At 42.4% G+C, this 12,188-nt stretch overlaps 1 protein-coding gene across 1 annotated transcript in view; it reads right to left on the minus strand.

Moving 5' to 3' along the window:
• Positions 1–1,000: 1,000 nt before the first annotated feature.
• The window catches only part of LOC117509531 (Down syndrome cell adhesion molecule-like protein 1 homolog), a 351,476-nt gene continuing 340,288 nt past the window's right edge, over positions 1,001–12,188 (minus strand). Inside the window, 5 exon segments of the mRNA XM_034169262.1 lie at positions 1,001–2,259; positions 2,499–2,807; positions 2,926–3,120; positions 7,789–7,941; positions 9,220–9,338. Of these exon segments, the coding sequence (XP_034025153.1) occupies positions 1,688–2,259; positions 2,499–2,807; positions 2,926–3,120; positions 7,789–7,941; positions 9,220–9,338 (1,348 nt within the window). The 3' untranslated portion in view covers positions 1,001–1,687.

Below are 12,188 nucleotides of genomic sequence, written 5' to 3' on the forward strand. Positions count from 1 at the left end.
TTCTATGGAAAAACCCTTGTTGGTTCTACGTGTTCACTGTTTAAGTGGCAACAACATTCTGGGGGATTTGACAAGCAGGCCCAGAAGTAGAATTGAAATAAGAACTAGAAATAGAAAATGAGTACTATTAGTAATGAAAAAAAAAATCCAATTGCATTGAATGCAAGGTCAACAAAAATGAAATTTCACCTACAGTTTCCAATCACAATGAATTGCATCTCTGGATTGAGGCTCATCTACTCTATGGAGGGAAAACCATTTCTGTGCATATTATCTCTCCATCTTTCTGTCTTTTTCACTAGCCAGTATGCTGGCAGTAGGTCACAGTGACATTGTGTGGATACGATGGAGCAATTGTGGGGTAGTTGGATCGCAGGTCGTGGGTACGTAAAAAGGTATAAAGTGATAATTAATTAAAAAGCGCTCAAGAATAATGCAAGTGTGGCACCATGATGAAAAAAAAAAGTCCATTCTACAGGAGGGAAATAAAGAAAATAAACACTTTCTTATCATCTGGAACTGCTCTCTTTTAAACCCACTTCAAAGGATCTTCAACCTTATTTTCTATGCCGTGTCAGTCATAAAGTCTAAAATGCTCAACCACGCAAGCGTAACAACGTCAGCAAAGTCGCCGTCTCCGTATCCCCTTTCACAGGTACAAAATGAACACTGGGGGGGTTTGAGCCCTGACACAGACGTCTGCTCGAGAGCTCAGCGTACCGACTGATCTTCAGAAGGTCCACTGTTGGTGTGCGCCTGCCACATGTATACGTATATATTTACACATGTACACCCACACGCACACACACGCAGGCTTGTCAAGGTTCTGTTACTTGGATCCATTCTAACCTTAGTGCACAGAAAGTAAAGAGAGAACCGATGACCCCCCTCCACCCACCCCGTCTCCCCAAATTCATTGACGATGCTTGCTCTTTTTTTTTTAAATCTTCTCTCTTCGAGTGTATTTATAAAAGCATCAGTTAAGACCACTATAATGTGTCGTCCATTGCATGTGTAAGAAATTTCCCTACGTCCCAAAACTGGTGTTGAGACAACAGTTTTCCCACTGCCTCAAACATATGAATCCAGGATAGAGAAACCTCTGAGAGCCACTGGGACACATTGATGCATACAGGAAAAGCCTCCCGCCTGATATGAGCTCTTCTTCCAGCACAGAGCAGAACTGAAACATCTTTAACTTAAAAAAAAAAAACTCTGAAACATCTCGTCCGTTCTATTACTGTCTTCATCCACCTCCCCGCCTCAAAACGTGATCACACACCCCACATGGAATTCTGTGCATAAGTACTGTCTTACTGGGGGGGGGGGGGGGGGGATGAGAAGTCAACAGATAAATCATTTGCGTTTTGGCAAGTGATTTGCAGGGTGGTGAAATTAAGAGCAAGAGAACACAACAGTAATAAAAAGAGATCAGGCAGAAAGAAAGGCAAAGCCCCTGTGCTGTGGAGACCCGCAGCTGACTCCTTCATCCGGTGGCATCAATGGGAACCCAAGCGGCCCGCTGCAGCCTGGTACCACACAGGTGCTGTCGGGTCAGCTGTGCATGTGTACGTTCCTCACCTCTTTATCCCCCCTCCCCCCCGCCCTCCCTTAGAGGCTCCAGGTAAGTGCTGGCTCGACCAGCATTGAATTGAGAGTTCTAGTGACAGGCCGCAGTGATGGCTGGCTAAACCAGTGTGTAGGACTTGGAGTAGGCCCCCGCCCCTCCATCCTTCTGCTTCTGTAGTCTGCCTAGGCCCGAGGAGCTGCTCTCCAGCAGAGAGTCTCTGGACCCTCCCATCTTGGAGGAGGATGAAGAGGCACCTCCAGGGGTCCCTCCTGTGGCCCCCGCTGACCCTCCACCAGAGGATGATGACGCCCCTGCAGCAGCAGCAGCAGCAGCGGCTGCACTCTGGGCGACTGAGGCAGAGGACCCGGGCATGCTCAGAGTCCTCTGGGGAAGCGTGGAGCTGCTTGAACTAGCAGACACTCCTCCACTCCCACTGCCGCCGCCTGTTGCTCCTCCAGATGAGGCCCCAGAGAAGGTGAGGCTGGTCAGGCCAGAGTGGCCCATGGTTAAGGCCTGCTGCTTTGCAGAGTCCACAGTCACATGGCGACCCTGGGAGTGGTAAGCTCGCTGGGCCAGACCGCGAATGGAAGCTTCACGTGGTGGAACCACTGGGCAAGGATCATGATGCTCTGATTGCTTCCGGAAGAAGGGGTCTGACTTCATGTAGAGGGGTAAGTTGCAATAGTCACCTGGTGGAAACGGAAAAGTCCCACTTAATATAACGGTCAAAGCCAAAACCTGTGAAACTCAAATTATCTTTAAAATAACTATTTGTCATTACAGGAACAAAAGCCCAAATCCTGCTTTTACGTCTGAAGGCACCGTTTTGTTTTTAGACCATAAATGTGAGAATTCAGGGTACTGTCCTGTTAAAGCCACTTCAAATCTAAAATATTAAGAAAAAAGTATATTTGCAGAAACCACTCACTCTTGGCTCGGTGAGGGATGGGCACAGCTACATTCTTGCCACGATTATAATCCTGGGGTTTTGGTGGCGAGGCAGTGAAACGGCAGATACCCGGCTCTGACGGCGTGCTCATGGACGTCATGCTGTCTGCATTGTCATTGGTACCTGTGGTCATCTGGTCAGATGAGCTGTCAGAGATGAAACACTCTGTAATCTCAAACTTGGCATGCTGCAGGTGCTCCTCCAGCTTGGCATGCTCGTACGCTCTGGCTAGTTCCTCGTACGTGGAGGAGGCGCTTTCTGTTGACACCATGCTATTGCGTCCCTTATCTGTGGAAGTGGGTAGAAATGCAACAAGTGATTTTTGATGTGCAAGTTTTTCTCTGCATTTGACAGATTCTACTGTTCATGCTAATGGCTGCAAATGTCATGCCACCCATGTGCCAACCTGTGTCCTGTGAGAGGCTGGCACTGTAGCTGTCACTTTCAGTGACAGTAATGCCATGCTGAGAGCCAACTGTGCGCCAGTCTGATGTGAGAGTTCGGGCTGGTGTGGACGACTGGCACTTGGTCAGGGTCCACTGACTGGAGTAACGGTTCCTAATACTGTGGGTTGACTTCACGCTCTTTCTTGATACGGGATCTATTGGAAGTAAGAATGCACATTAATAACGCATCAGTTTGATAGTACAAAGTACAATGAACTACAGCAGACCAGTTAAGGGAGAAGCTCAGTGACATTAAGGGGTAGAGCTGGAGGGTAGGAGACAGACCAGCAATCCACAGACAGGTTCAATTCCAGGTCTGTGGTTTTGGACAATCCACCAGGCTGTAAAGAGGTAATGGCCTTGGCTGGGTAATTAACTTGTGATGGACTGTTGTCCCGTCTAGCATGAGATGTACACATCACCTACTTCACTGTGGTATCAGTTCAAGCACTAGTTCAGGTGGGTCTAACTCTGTATAGAACGTCTCCTACTTCTGTCTTTCTTTTCCTTCTTGGTTTTCCTTCTTCTGCCTTATCCCCTTTGTAATCATGATCTCCTTTGTTCTCCAAATTCTTCTCATTCTCCTTCTTAAGCGTCTTCATATGCCCATCTTGCTCAAATTAAGAAGTCAGCCTGATGCATCAAGTTCAGTTGTGCTGTGTCTCTTTCCAATGCATCTGACACTTATCTAATGAAACTGTTGCATATGCTGCAGGTTATATTTGTTTTTTGTTTTGTTTTTTTCACAATTTGCAAGGCATTTTTGATGCAACTAACTTGTTGGACTGATGCAGATGTTTTTTAATTTAATGTTGTGGCCTCTGTTTGGCCACCATTGCTAAGTCTATCAAAACAATAAATCCAGATGTGGCTATGATGAGCAGGCTTGGGAAGTAACAGAATACATGTAATGGCGTTACGTAATTAAGATACAAAAAAAAAGGTAACTGTATTCCGCTACAGTTACAGAAAAAAAGACGTATTCAGATTACAGGTATATTTAGTAAAAATGGGGATTACTTCGCAGGATTACAATTTTAATGCATTTTATGATATTATACAGGGTTCTAGCTAGCGCAAACTTGCGTTACGGCCCGTTACGCTATACGCTAAGCAATGCTTCGATTCAATGGCTCGTGGCTCTTTGATTCGCTCTTCAGAAGCGGTAAGTCCGCTTCTTCACCCCTCTGAAAGCCATTCAAATATCATGAGTCACTTTTGTGTGGATTAAAGTCACTAACTGGGACTCTGGTCTTGTTGCAGTCGAGAAACGAGAATCGGTCTCCGTTTTGTCACGGCTTCAAATGCTGCGCGGCTCTCTGAATTAATAACGCTTGGAATTAATAACTTCAAAAAGGAATCGCCGCTTTAAATAAAATGACACCTCTTACAAACGTTACAATACAGACAATAAACTACAATCGACTAAAACGTTTTTTCCTCCCAAAATGAGACGTCTTGCATTGTTTATAAACCTGACCTGAAGCACATCTGCAAGAGCTGCAGCTCATAGGTATGGAAAGACATTCATGCTAATAATGATGTCTGAAAGGAAATGCTTTTGATAAAACTAACAGATTTTATTTCTGTTTATGTCCAGAGATCAAGGATCCACCATGTAGAGTTTATTATGTCCAGAGTTTAAGGATCCAGCAACCAATTTCATATTTATTTAAGCCTCAATAAAATGTTGTTCAGTTTCAATTTAATCAGCTTATAAAGCGCCAAATTACAACAAAAGCTGTCTCAAGGCGCGTCACACAGAACAGTTCAACATAAAAAAAATCAAGCAACAGGAAGTTGAGGACTTTACAGAACACATCAACTCGGTGGACGCCAATATCAAGTTCACACGTGAGGATGCCAGAAACAACCATTTAGCCTTCTTGGACTGTGATGTTATGATTGGAGAGAACAGGCAGCTCCAGACGGGTTTACAGAAAACCAACTCACACTGACCAATATCTGCTCTTTAGCTCAAACCACCCCCTTGAACACAAGCTCTGGGTGATCAGGACGCTTCAACACAGAGCCCTACAGGTGCCCACAACTGCAGAGGGAAGGGCTAAAGAACAACAACTCGTCCGGAAAGCCCTCACAGTATGTGGGTACCCACGATGGTCCCTGGACAAAGTGCAGAAGTTCCAGAGAACAAAGAGACCAGATAGACAGGAGACGGGGACAAGAAGAAGAGGAGTGTCTCTCCCTTATTTAGCAGGAGTAGGGGAAAAACTACAGAGGATCTTCAGACAGCACAAAATCCCAGTTTACTTTAAACCGGTTAACACCTTGAGACAGAAATTAGTTCACCCTAAGGACAGGATCCCTAGTTACAGAGCAATGTAGTGTATTCTATCAGATGTCAGGAAAACTGTAACAAACACTACATAGGTGAGACTAAGCAACCTTTACACAAAAGGCTATACCAGCACCGCAGAGAGGGCGCAAATGGACCTCAGTCTGCAGTTCATCTCCACCTTAAAGACACTAACCACACGTTTGAGGAAAAGGAAGTTAAAATATTAGCCAGAGAGAAGAAATGGTTTGAGAGAGGGGTCAAGGAGGCATTCTTTGTGAAACAGTTGAAACCCAGCCTTAACCAGGGAGGGGTTCTGAGACACGCTTTATCCCCTGTTTACAATGGGGTACTCAGGTCAAAGCAGTTTCAGTCTTTTGTTCATGGTAATGAGTCATTCACGTCATCAGCAGAGTCGTCAAGGGAGCCATCAGGAGAGGGTCCCTCCCATCATTAAGAGGGACAGCTGCCCTGTCATTAGGAGTGTGCTAACTAGAGCACAATAGGTGCTAATTAGAGCTATTGTTTAGTCACTACCCTGTAGCAGTCTGCCTCTCGGTAGGAGGGGTCTGGTTAGGTTTAAAACTCGAGCTTTTGTGACTTCTTGATTATTCTTCTCTACAAGAGTCAAGACAGAAGTCAGACTACCAGAGCAACAATTTTAGCTTCTGCGATTTGAAGCGAAACGTCCTCGCATCAAGCAACCCAGTCCAGTCAAAGATTCAAGCTTTTTCTACTATAAAAAAAATTAAATAAATAAAAATAAAAAAAATTCAAATACCTAATTAAAAACAGAAGTAAAAGAATAAAACATAACAAAATAAAAACTACTCATAAGAAAGAGAATAAAAATAGGTTTTAAGTCTTGATTTAAAAATGTCCACGGACTCCGACTGCCTCACTGAGGGCCATGTACTGGCTAACCCAGAATGAGATTGCCCACTCAACAAACTTCTCCAGCCTTCTGGACATGATGAAGGGACTGGACATGGACCTGGCTTTTCCCCTTTGGGTACCCCTAGAATGGCCAATTTTTAGCTTGAATTTTCAAAAGCTTCCCCCCTTCCGCACCCCCCGGTCACTTTGCTCCCTCGACATTACCACTACGCTAAAATTTTATCCTAGCTAGAACTCTGTTATCTGTATATATTTTTTTTCTTTGAAATGAAAATGTACCTTCATGGACAGCGACATGACGCCTCCTAACCGGGCAAAATATTGATGAAGTACCCGGATGTTAATGCAATTTCAATGGAGATCCGCGACTGAACACACTCAGAAAAATGCTCGCAAAATACGTGTTAAAAAAATGCCATTTTGACTGGATATTGAGCCAGTAAAATTAAATTACATTAAATTATGTCAGGAAAGTATTAAACTTACTCGGAGATACACACATTCCCAAATATTAGTGTTGAAAGTGACACGGATCTGCGCTGTTCAAGCTGCTGAGCTGAGGCGTCCTGCTGCAGCTGCTGTTCAGCGCACCGCGGCTCCTAAATCCATTACAATACATTTATATATATTATATTTTTACACAATTATCCTTTATTGACTGAGTTTCATTCATGAAGTCAGTGGGGTGTGTACACATCTCTATGTGTGGGTGTGACTGAGCGGCACAGCGCGGGTCATTATAATCTTATTATTTTAAGGTGCCAATTTAAAAAAATCCCCAGTCTTGTCGAACAATTTTAATCACTAACGACAAGTATTTTAACTAGACATTGGTCTAGCAGTGGAAAATATCAACTAGACATAAGTGTTAATGGTCCGTGTCATCGGGCGACACAGGTACGGCAGGAAACATACAGCTGTTTATCATCAAATATCACGGACAAAGTGACAAGAAGAACCAAAACCACTTACTTATGGAAGGAAATATTGTCTCCCTTGTTCCTCCGTTTGTGGCTTTGCCAACATCCATGCACGCAAATCACTAACTTGCCCGGAATTAAAATGGCGACCACGCCTCCTTACTGACACTATTTACCTAATGGTTTTCATTATGCTTTTGTTCTTATTTTGAAAGTTCAATAAGTGGACTGATATGTTAAACATGGTGCGAATTTACTGAACAAGTAGTAGACTTTTTTTTGTTTTGTATATTGTTCTGCAAGCCACTTTTAATTACAAATTCATCCACACACACCTGAGTTTTCATTATCCTTCATTTGTTTGGCATTTTTTGTTGAAAATTTAGCAGGTGAACACTGGGTGTGTTTAAAACAATATTGTGGGTGCTCTTAATTCTTAATGTGAAGTAAAACAGAGCTTAATAAACTGTACTATGTGGTCAAGACTATTTCTATTTAGTTTCTTTTGTCTGTATTAGCATATTTGATATTGGAGTAATCCAGAAGTAATTGAAAGTAATCAAATTACATTACTTTAATATTATGGTACTTGGATTACGTTACTGATTACATTTTTCAACAGGTAACTTGTAACTGTATCGGAATACATTTTTAAAGTAACCCTCTCAACCCTGATGGTGAGATAACCAAGAAATCACTTTTGCACTTACTGGTTCCTGGCCTGATGTCCGACATGTCAATTAGAGGGCCGCTGTTCTGGATCAGGGCTTGGTGGTGCACAGAAACACCTGTGCAGAAGCTCTGAGGATTCCCAGTCTGGTTGAACTCCGTGTCGGTTACAGGGATTGTGGCTTTATCTTCACCTGATAAAGAGGGAATGAACACTCAAGAACATCAACTTTGGCAGACTTTTATGAGATTCATTAATGTGTTCTTCTTTGCAAAAATATATACTGAACAAGAAAAGAAATGCAAGTTTTTCTACAAACAGTGGGGAGGAATTAATTGTCATTTCAAATCTACCAGCTGATTATAAATAGTGAGTTTTAAGTCACGGAACAAGCGTTTGCACACCAATCACAGCGGGACTGACGTAGGTGACGTAGGTGCAGCTGCACATCAGACCGTGACGTGCTGCTGCACCTACGTCATTTTGAAGCGTCAGCAAGGATTCACTGATTATCGCCTCGTTGCTGCTTAAAACAGCCTCGTTTCTACTTATAACTGACTTTAGAATGATTTAAGAGGTTTTAGTTTGTCGTCTGATGGTACATAATCCCATTATTCCCTTTGATCGCTTTGGGTGAAGAGTCAGACACGGCATTGTGGTTCTCTGATCGCTCCCCCATCTTTTATTATGAAATAATGCTGGATTTATGTGGAAATGATTGTTGTACAAAAGCTTCAGATACCTGTGGCTGAGACAGATGATGACTGGAGTGTAGTTTTAAGCAGAAACGAGGTGATAATCGGTGAATTGCTGCTGACGCTCCAAAATGACGCATGTGCAGTGAAGGCAAGTGAGACTGTTTGGTTGGCGACACCGGTATGACTTGCACACTAAAACACTTGCAAACATCTCATAATCCACCACTGATTCTGTTAACAGGCACATTGTAGTGCTTCCTGAAATTCATCTTTCTATAGAGAAAGACTTTTGATTTGATAAAACTGATTGCTGTTGATTCTAAAAGCCATTTTCATAAATAAATAAATTCTGGATACTGTTCAAGGGCACCATCTATTTTATATGTTGGGCAATTTGTAGTGGAATCCGAGTAAGATAAACTAACACGTCCAGTAATAACGCCAGTACGGTTCCCAGTGTCTATCCTGCTACTGACTGGTTCCAAGTGGAAACCAACTTTTTGTGTTCTGAAACAAATTGTTTTTGGTCAAAATGATCCCAAAGATTGTTACATTTGAGAGTCAGAATCTGTGGTTGGGGGGGAGGCTATAAATGGGCTCCAAATCAAAAGGCTTCATCCTCCACATGAATCAGATGTAGCCGTTTCCACAGAGAATGTTGGGTTTTCTTGAAACCACGATGGCTCTTGTGATGCCGACACACAGTTCAAATCGAAATCACTCATGCATGAAAAACGCCTTCAAACAAATGGAACTCTGTCGTCGCCCCTCACCAATTTGCTTGATGCCTTCTTTGTCCTCGATTAGCAGCTGCACTCTGGGAATGTCGATGTGTAGCCGCGGACCCTGTGGAGGTCCCTTCACTGGCGTGTCAAAGCTTCGATTGTTTTTGCTACCCCAGAAACACACAGACATTGTTTTACAGAAAATGCATAATGTGTATTTGTGATGTTGATTTCAGAATCTTGATAAACACGTAAAGTTACAACAATGGGCACCCATGGAGTGCAACAGCCTCACCTTACAAGCCTGACACCAAATTACAAATTAATACAAATTAATTATTTGTAATTCAATGTTGCTATAATATTTGGTTATACGTGGCCTTGATGTTTGATTAATTCTATCCAAAACTGAACCACTCTAATGTACATCTCCTCCCCATGGTTAATGCATATTGACTCTACACTGTTTGAGTTAAACTGTGACAACCTTTGGTTTGATCTCTCAAGGTCGTTAAAGATTTCAAAGGTCATATGACCAAGAGAAAGGTGAGATATGACTTTGTATTGGTGTTTAATAGTGATCAGGGTAATTTTAAAATGGCTAATTAAATTTTTTCCTTCATATTTTAGCATTATTACTCTTCTACACCCTATGCTGTCTTCTTTCAGGAGTTGTGATGAGGTGTGGTGAATCAAAGAAAAAACATTCATCTACAGATATTTAGATGTGATATTTTAAGTATGTCAGGAGTCTAAACTAAAGCCCGCAGCCTTGTAAATGTTACACTCCTGATAATTTTTGCCAGTTGTTTGTAATAATGTTATAAAGCACAGAGATAAAATACTGTTATTTACCATAATTCTGGACCTCATTATTAGACATTATTTGAAACAAGTTACCTTATTATTATTATGTAAGTGAATGTTAAAATATGAAGGGAAAATAAAATTTGAAATTAAAAAAATAACCTCATCACAAGTACGAGGTCTGTCCGTAAAGTATCGTACCTTTTTATTTTTTTCAAAAACTATATGGATTTCATTCATATGTTTTTACGTCAGACATGCTTGAACCCTCGTGCGCATGCGTGAGTTTTTCCACGCCTGTCGGTGACGTCATTCGCCTGTGAGCACGCCTTGTGGAAGGAGTGGTCCCGCCCCCTCGTCGGATTTTCATTGTCTGGAAATGGCGGAATGAAAAGGACTTTTTTTCCATCAGAATTTTTTCAGAAGCTGTTAGAGACTGGCACCTGGAAACCATTCGAAAAATTTATCTGGCTTTCAGTGAAAATTTTACGGGCTTCACAGAGAATAAGGACTTTAACTACAGGTTTAAGGACCCCTTTAAACGACGGTCGGTGCGCCGCGCTGCGAGCTGCGACGATGCGGCACAAACCACTGGATCATTTCTAAGCTGATGGCTCTGTGGATACGAGACCGTCGTGTGCTCTTTCTCTGGTTATCACAAGACCTGGACATCAGCCATTTTCCGGCAGATTTCACTTTTAACAAGAGATTTTGTCATGGAAAGCCGCGCGGAGGCTTCGCGCGTCACGACCGATTCGCTGATGAAGCGAGACAAAGGAACACCTCCGTTTCGGAGTGTTAGAGGACAAGTTGGGACATGTCTATCTCGGCTTTCAGTGCTTACCAGTCGAGTGAGTATAAAAGAACTTGTGGAGAGCTGGACATGTCCCAACTTGTCCTCTAACACTCCGAAACAGAGGTGTTCCTTTGTCTCGCTTCATCAGCGAATCGGTCGTGACGCGCGAAGCCTCCGCGCGGCTTTCCATGACAAAATCTCTTGTTAAAAGTGAAATCTGCCGGAAAATGGCTGATGTCCAGGTCTTGTGATAACCAGAGAAAGAGCACACGACGGTCTCGTATCCACAGAGCCATCAGCTTAGAAATGATCCAGTGGTTTGTGCCGTATCGTCGCAGCTCGCAGCGCGGCGCACCGGCCGTCCTTAAAGGGGTCCTTAAACCTGTAGTTAAAGTCCTTATTCTCTGTGAAGCCCGTAAAATTTTCACTGAAAGCCAGATAAATTTTTCGAATGGTTTCCAGGTGCCAGTCTCTAACAGCTTCTGAAAAAATTCTGATGGAAAAAAGTCCTTTTCATTCCGCCATTTCCAGACAATGAAAATCCGACGAGGGGGCGGGACCACTCCTTCCACAAGGCGCGTTCACAGGCGAATGACGTCACCGACAGGCGTGGAAAAACTCACGCATGCGCACGAGGGTTCAAGCATGTCTGACGTAAAAACATATGAATGAAATCCATATAGTTTTTGAAAAAAATAAAAAGGTACGATACTTTACGGACAGACCTCGTATATCTTCAAGCAGTTCCATGGGATAAAAATTTTCAACATTCCCTATACATCAATATTAGGCACACATTTTGACCTTAGCCTGTGACCTTGAAATGTAATCCATTCATTCATTTTCTACATCCAGTTATTCCAGTTAAGGGTCATGGTGGGGGGGGGGGGGGGGGGGGGAGGGGGTGAAGCCTATCCCAGCAGTCACTGGGTGAAAGGTGTAGTACACCTTGGACAGGCTGCCAGTCTATTGCAGGGCCACTTATAAACAGACAAACTCATTCACATGCTGTTAACCCCCAAAACATGAATCACCTGCAAATTGTGAATTATCTACAAAGTGTTAATTGCAAAACGTGAATACTGAGAAAATATCTCACAAAATGTGAACGCAGGTCTCACAAAACGTAAATATTATTCATTATATATATATATATATATATATATATATATATATATATATATATATATATATATATATATATATATATATATTTTTTTTTATTATTTATTTATTTATTTTTTAATTTTAATTTTTTTTTTTTTTCCAGTTTAAGTAGTGTATGGATTTCAGTTTACGGATCAATTGCTGCAGGAAATTTTGATCGCAATCCCTATCACTATTTGTGTATTTGTGCTGGAGACCCTCCTGTCCTGTGCACCAACAGCATTTCCTGAATATTTGTTTTGTGAAT

The sequence above is a fragment of the Thalassophryne amazonica genome, chromosome 4, assembly GCF_902500255.1.
Source record: "Thalassophryne amazonica chromosome 4, fThaAma1.1, whole genome shotgun sequence".
Taxonomy (NCBI): Eukaryota; Metazoa; Chordata; class Actinopteri; order Batrachoidiformes; family Batrachoididae; genus Thalassophryne; species Thalassophryne amazonica.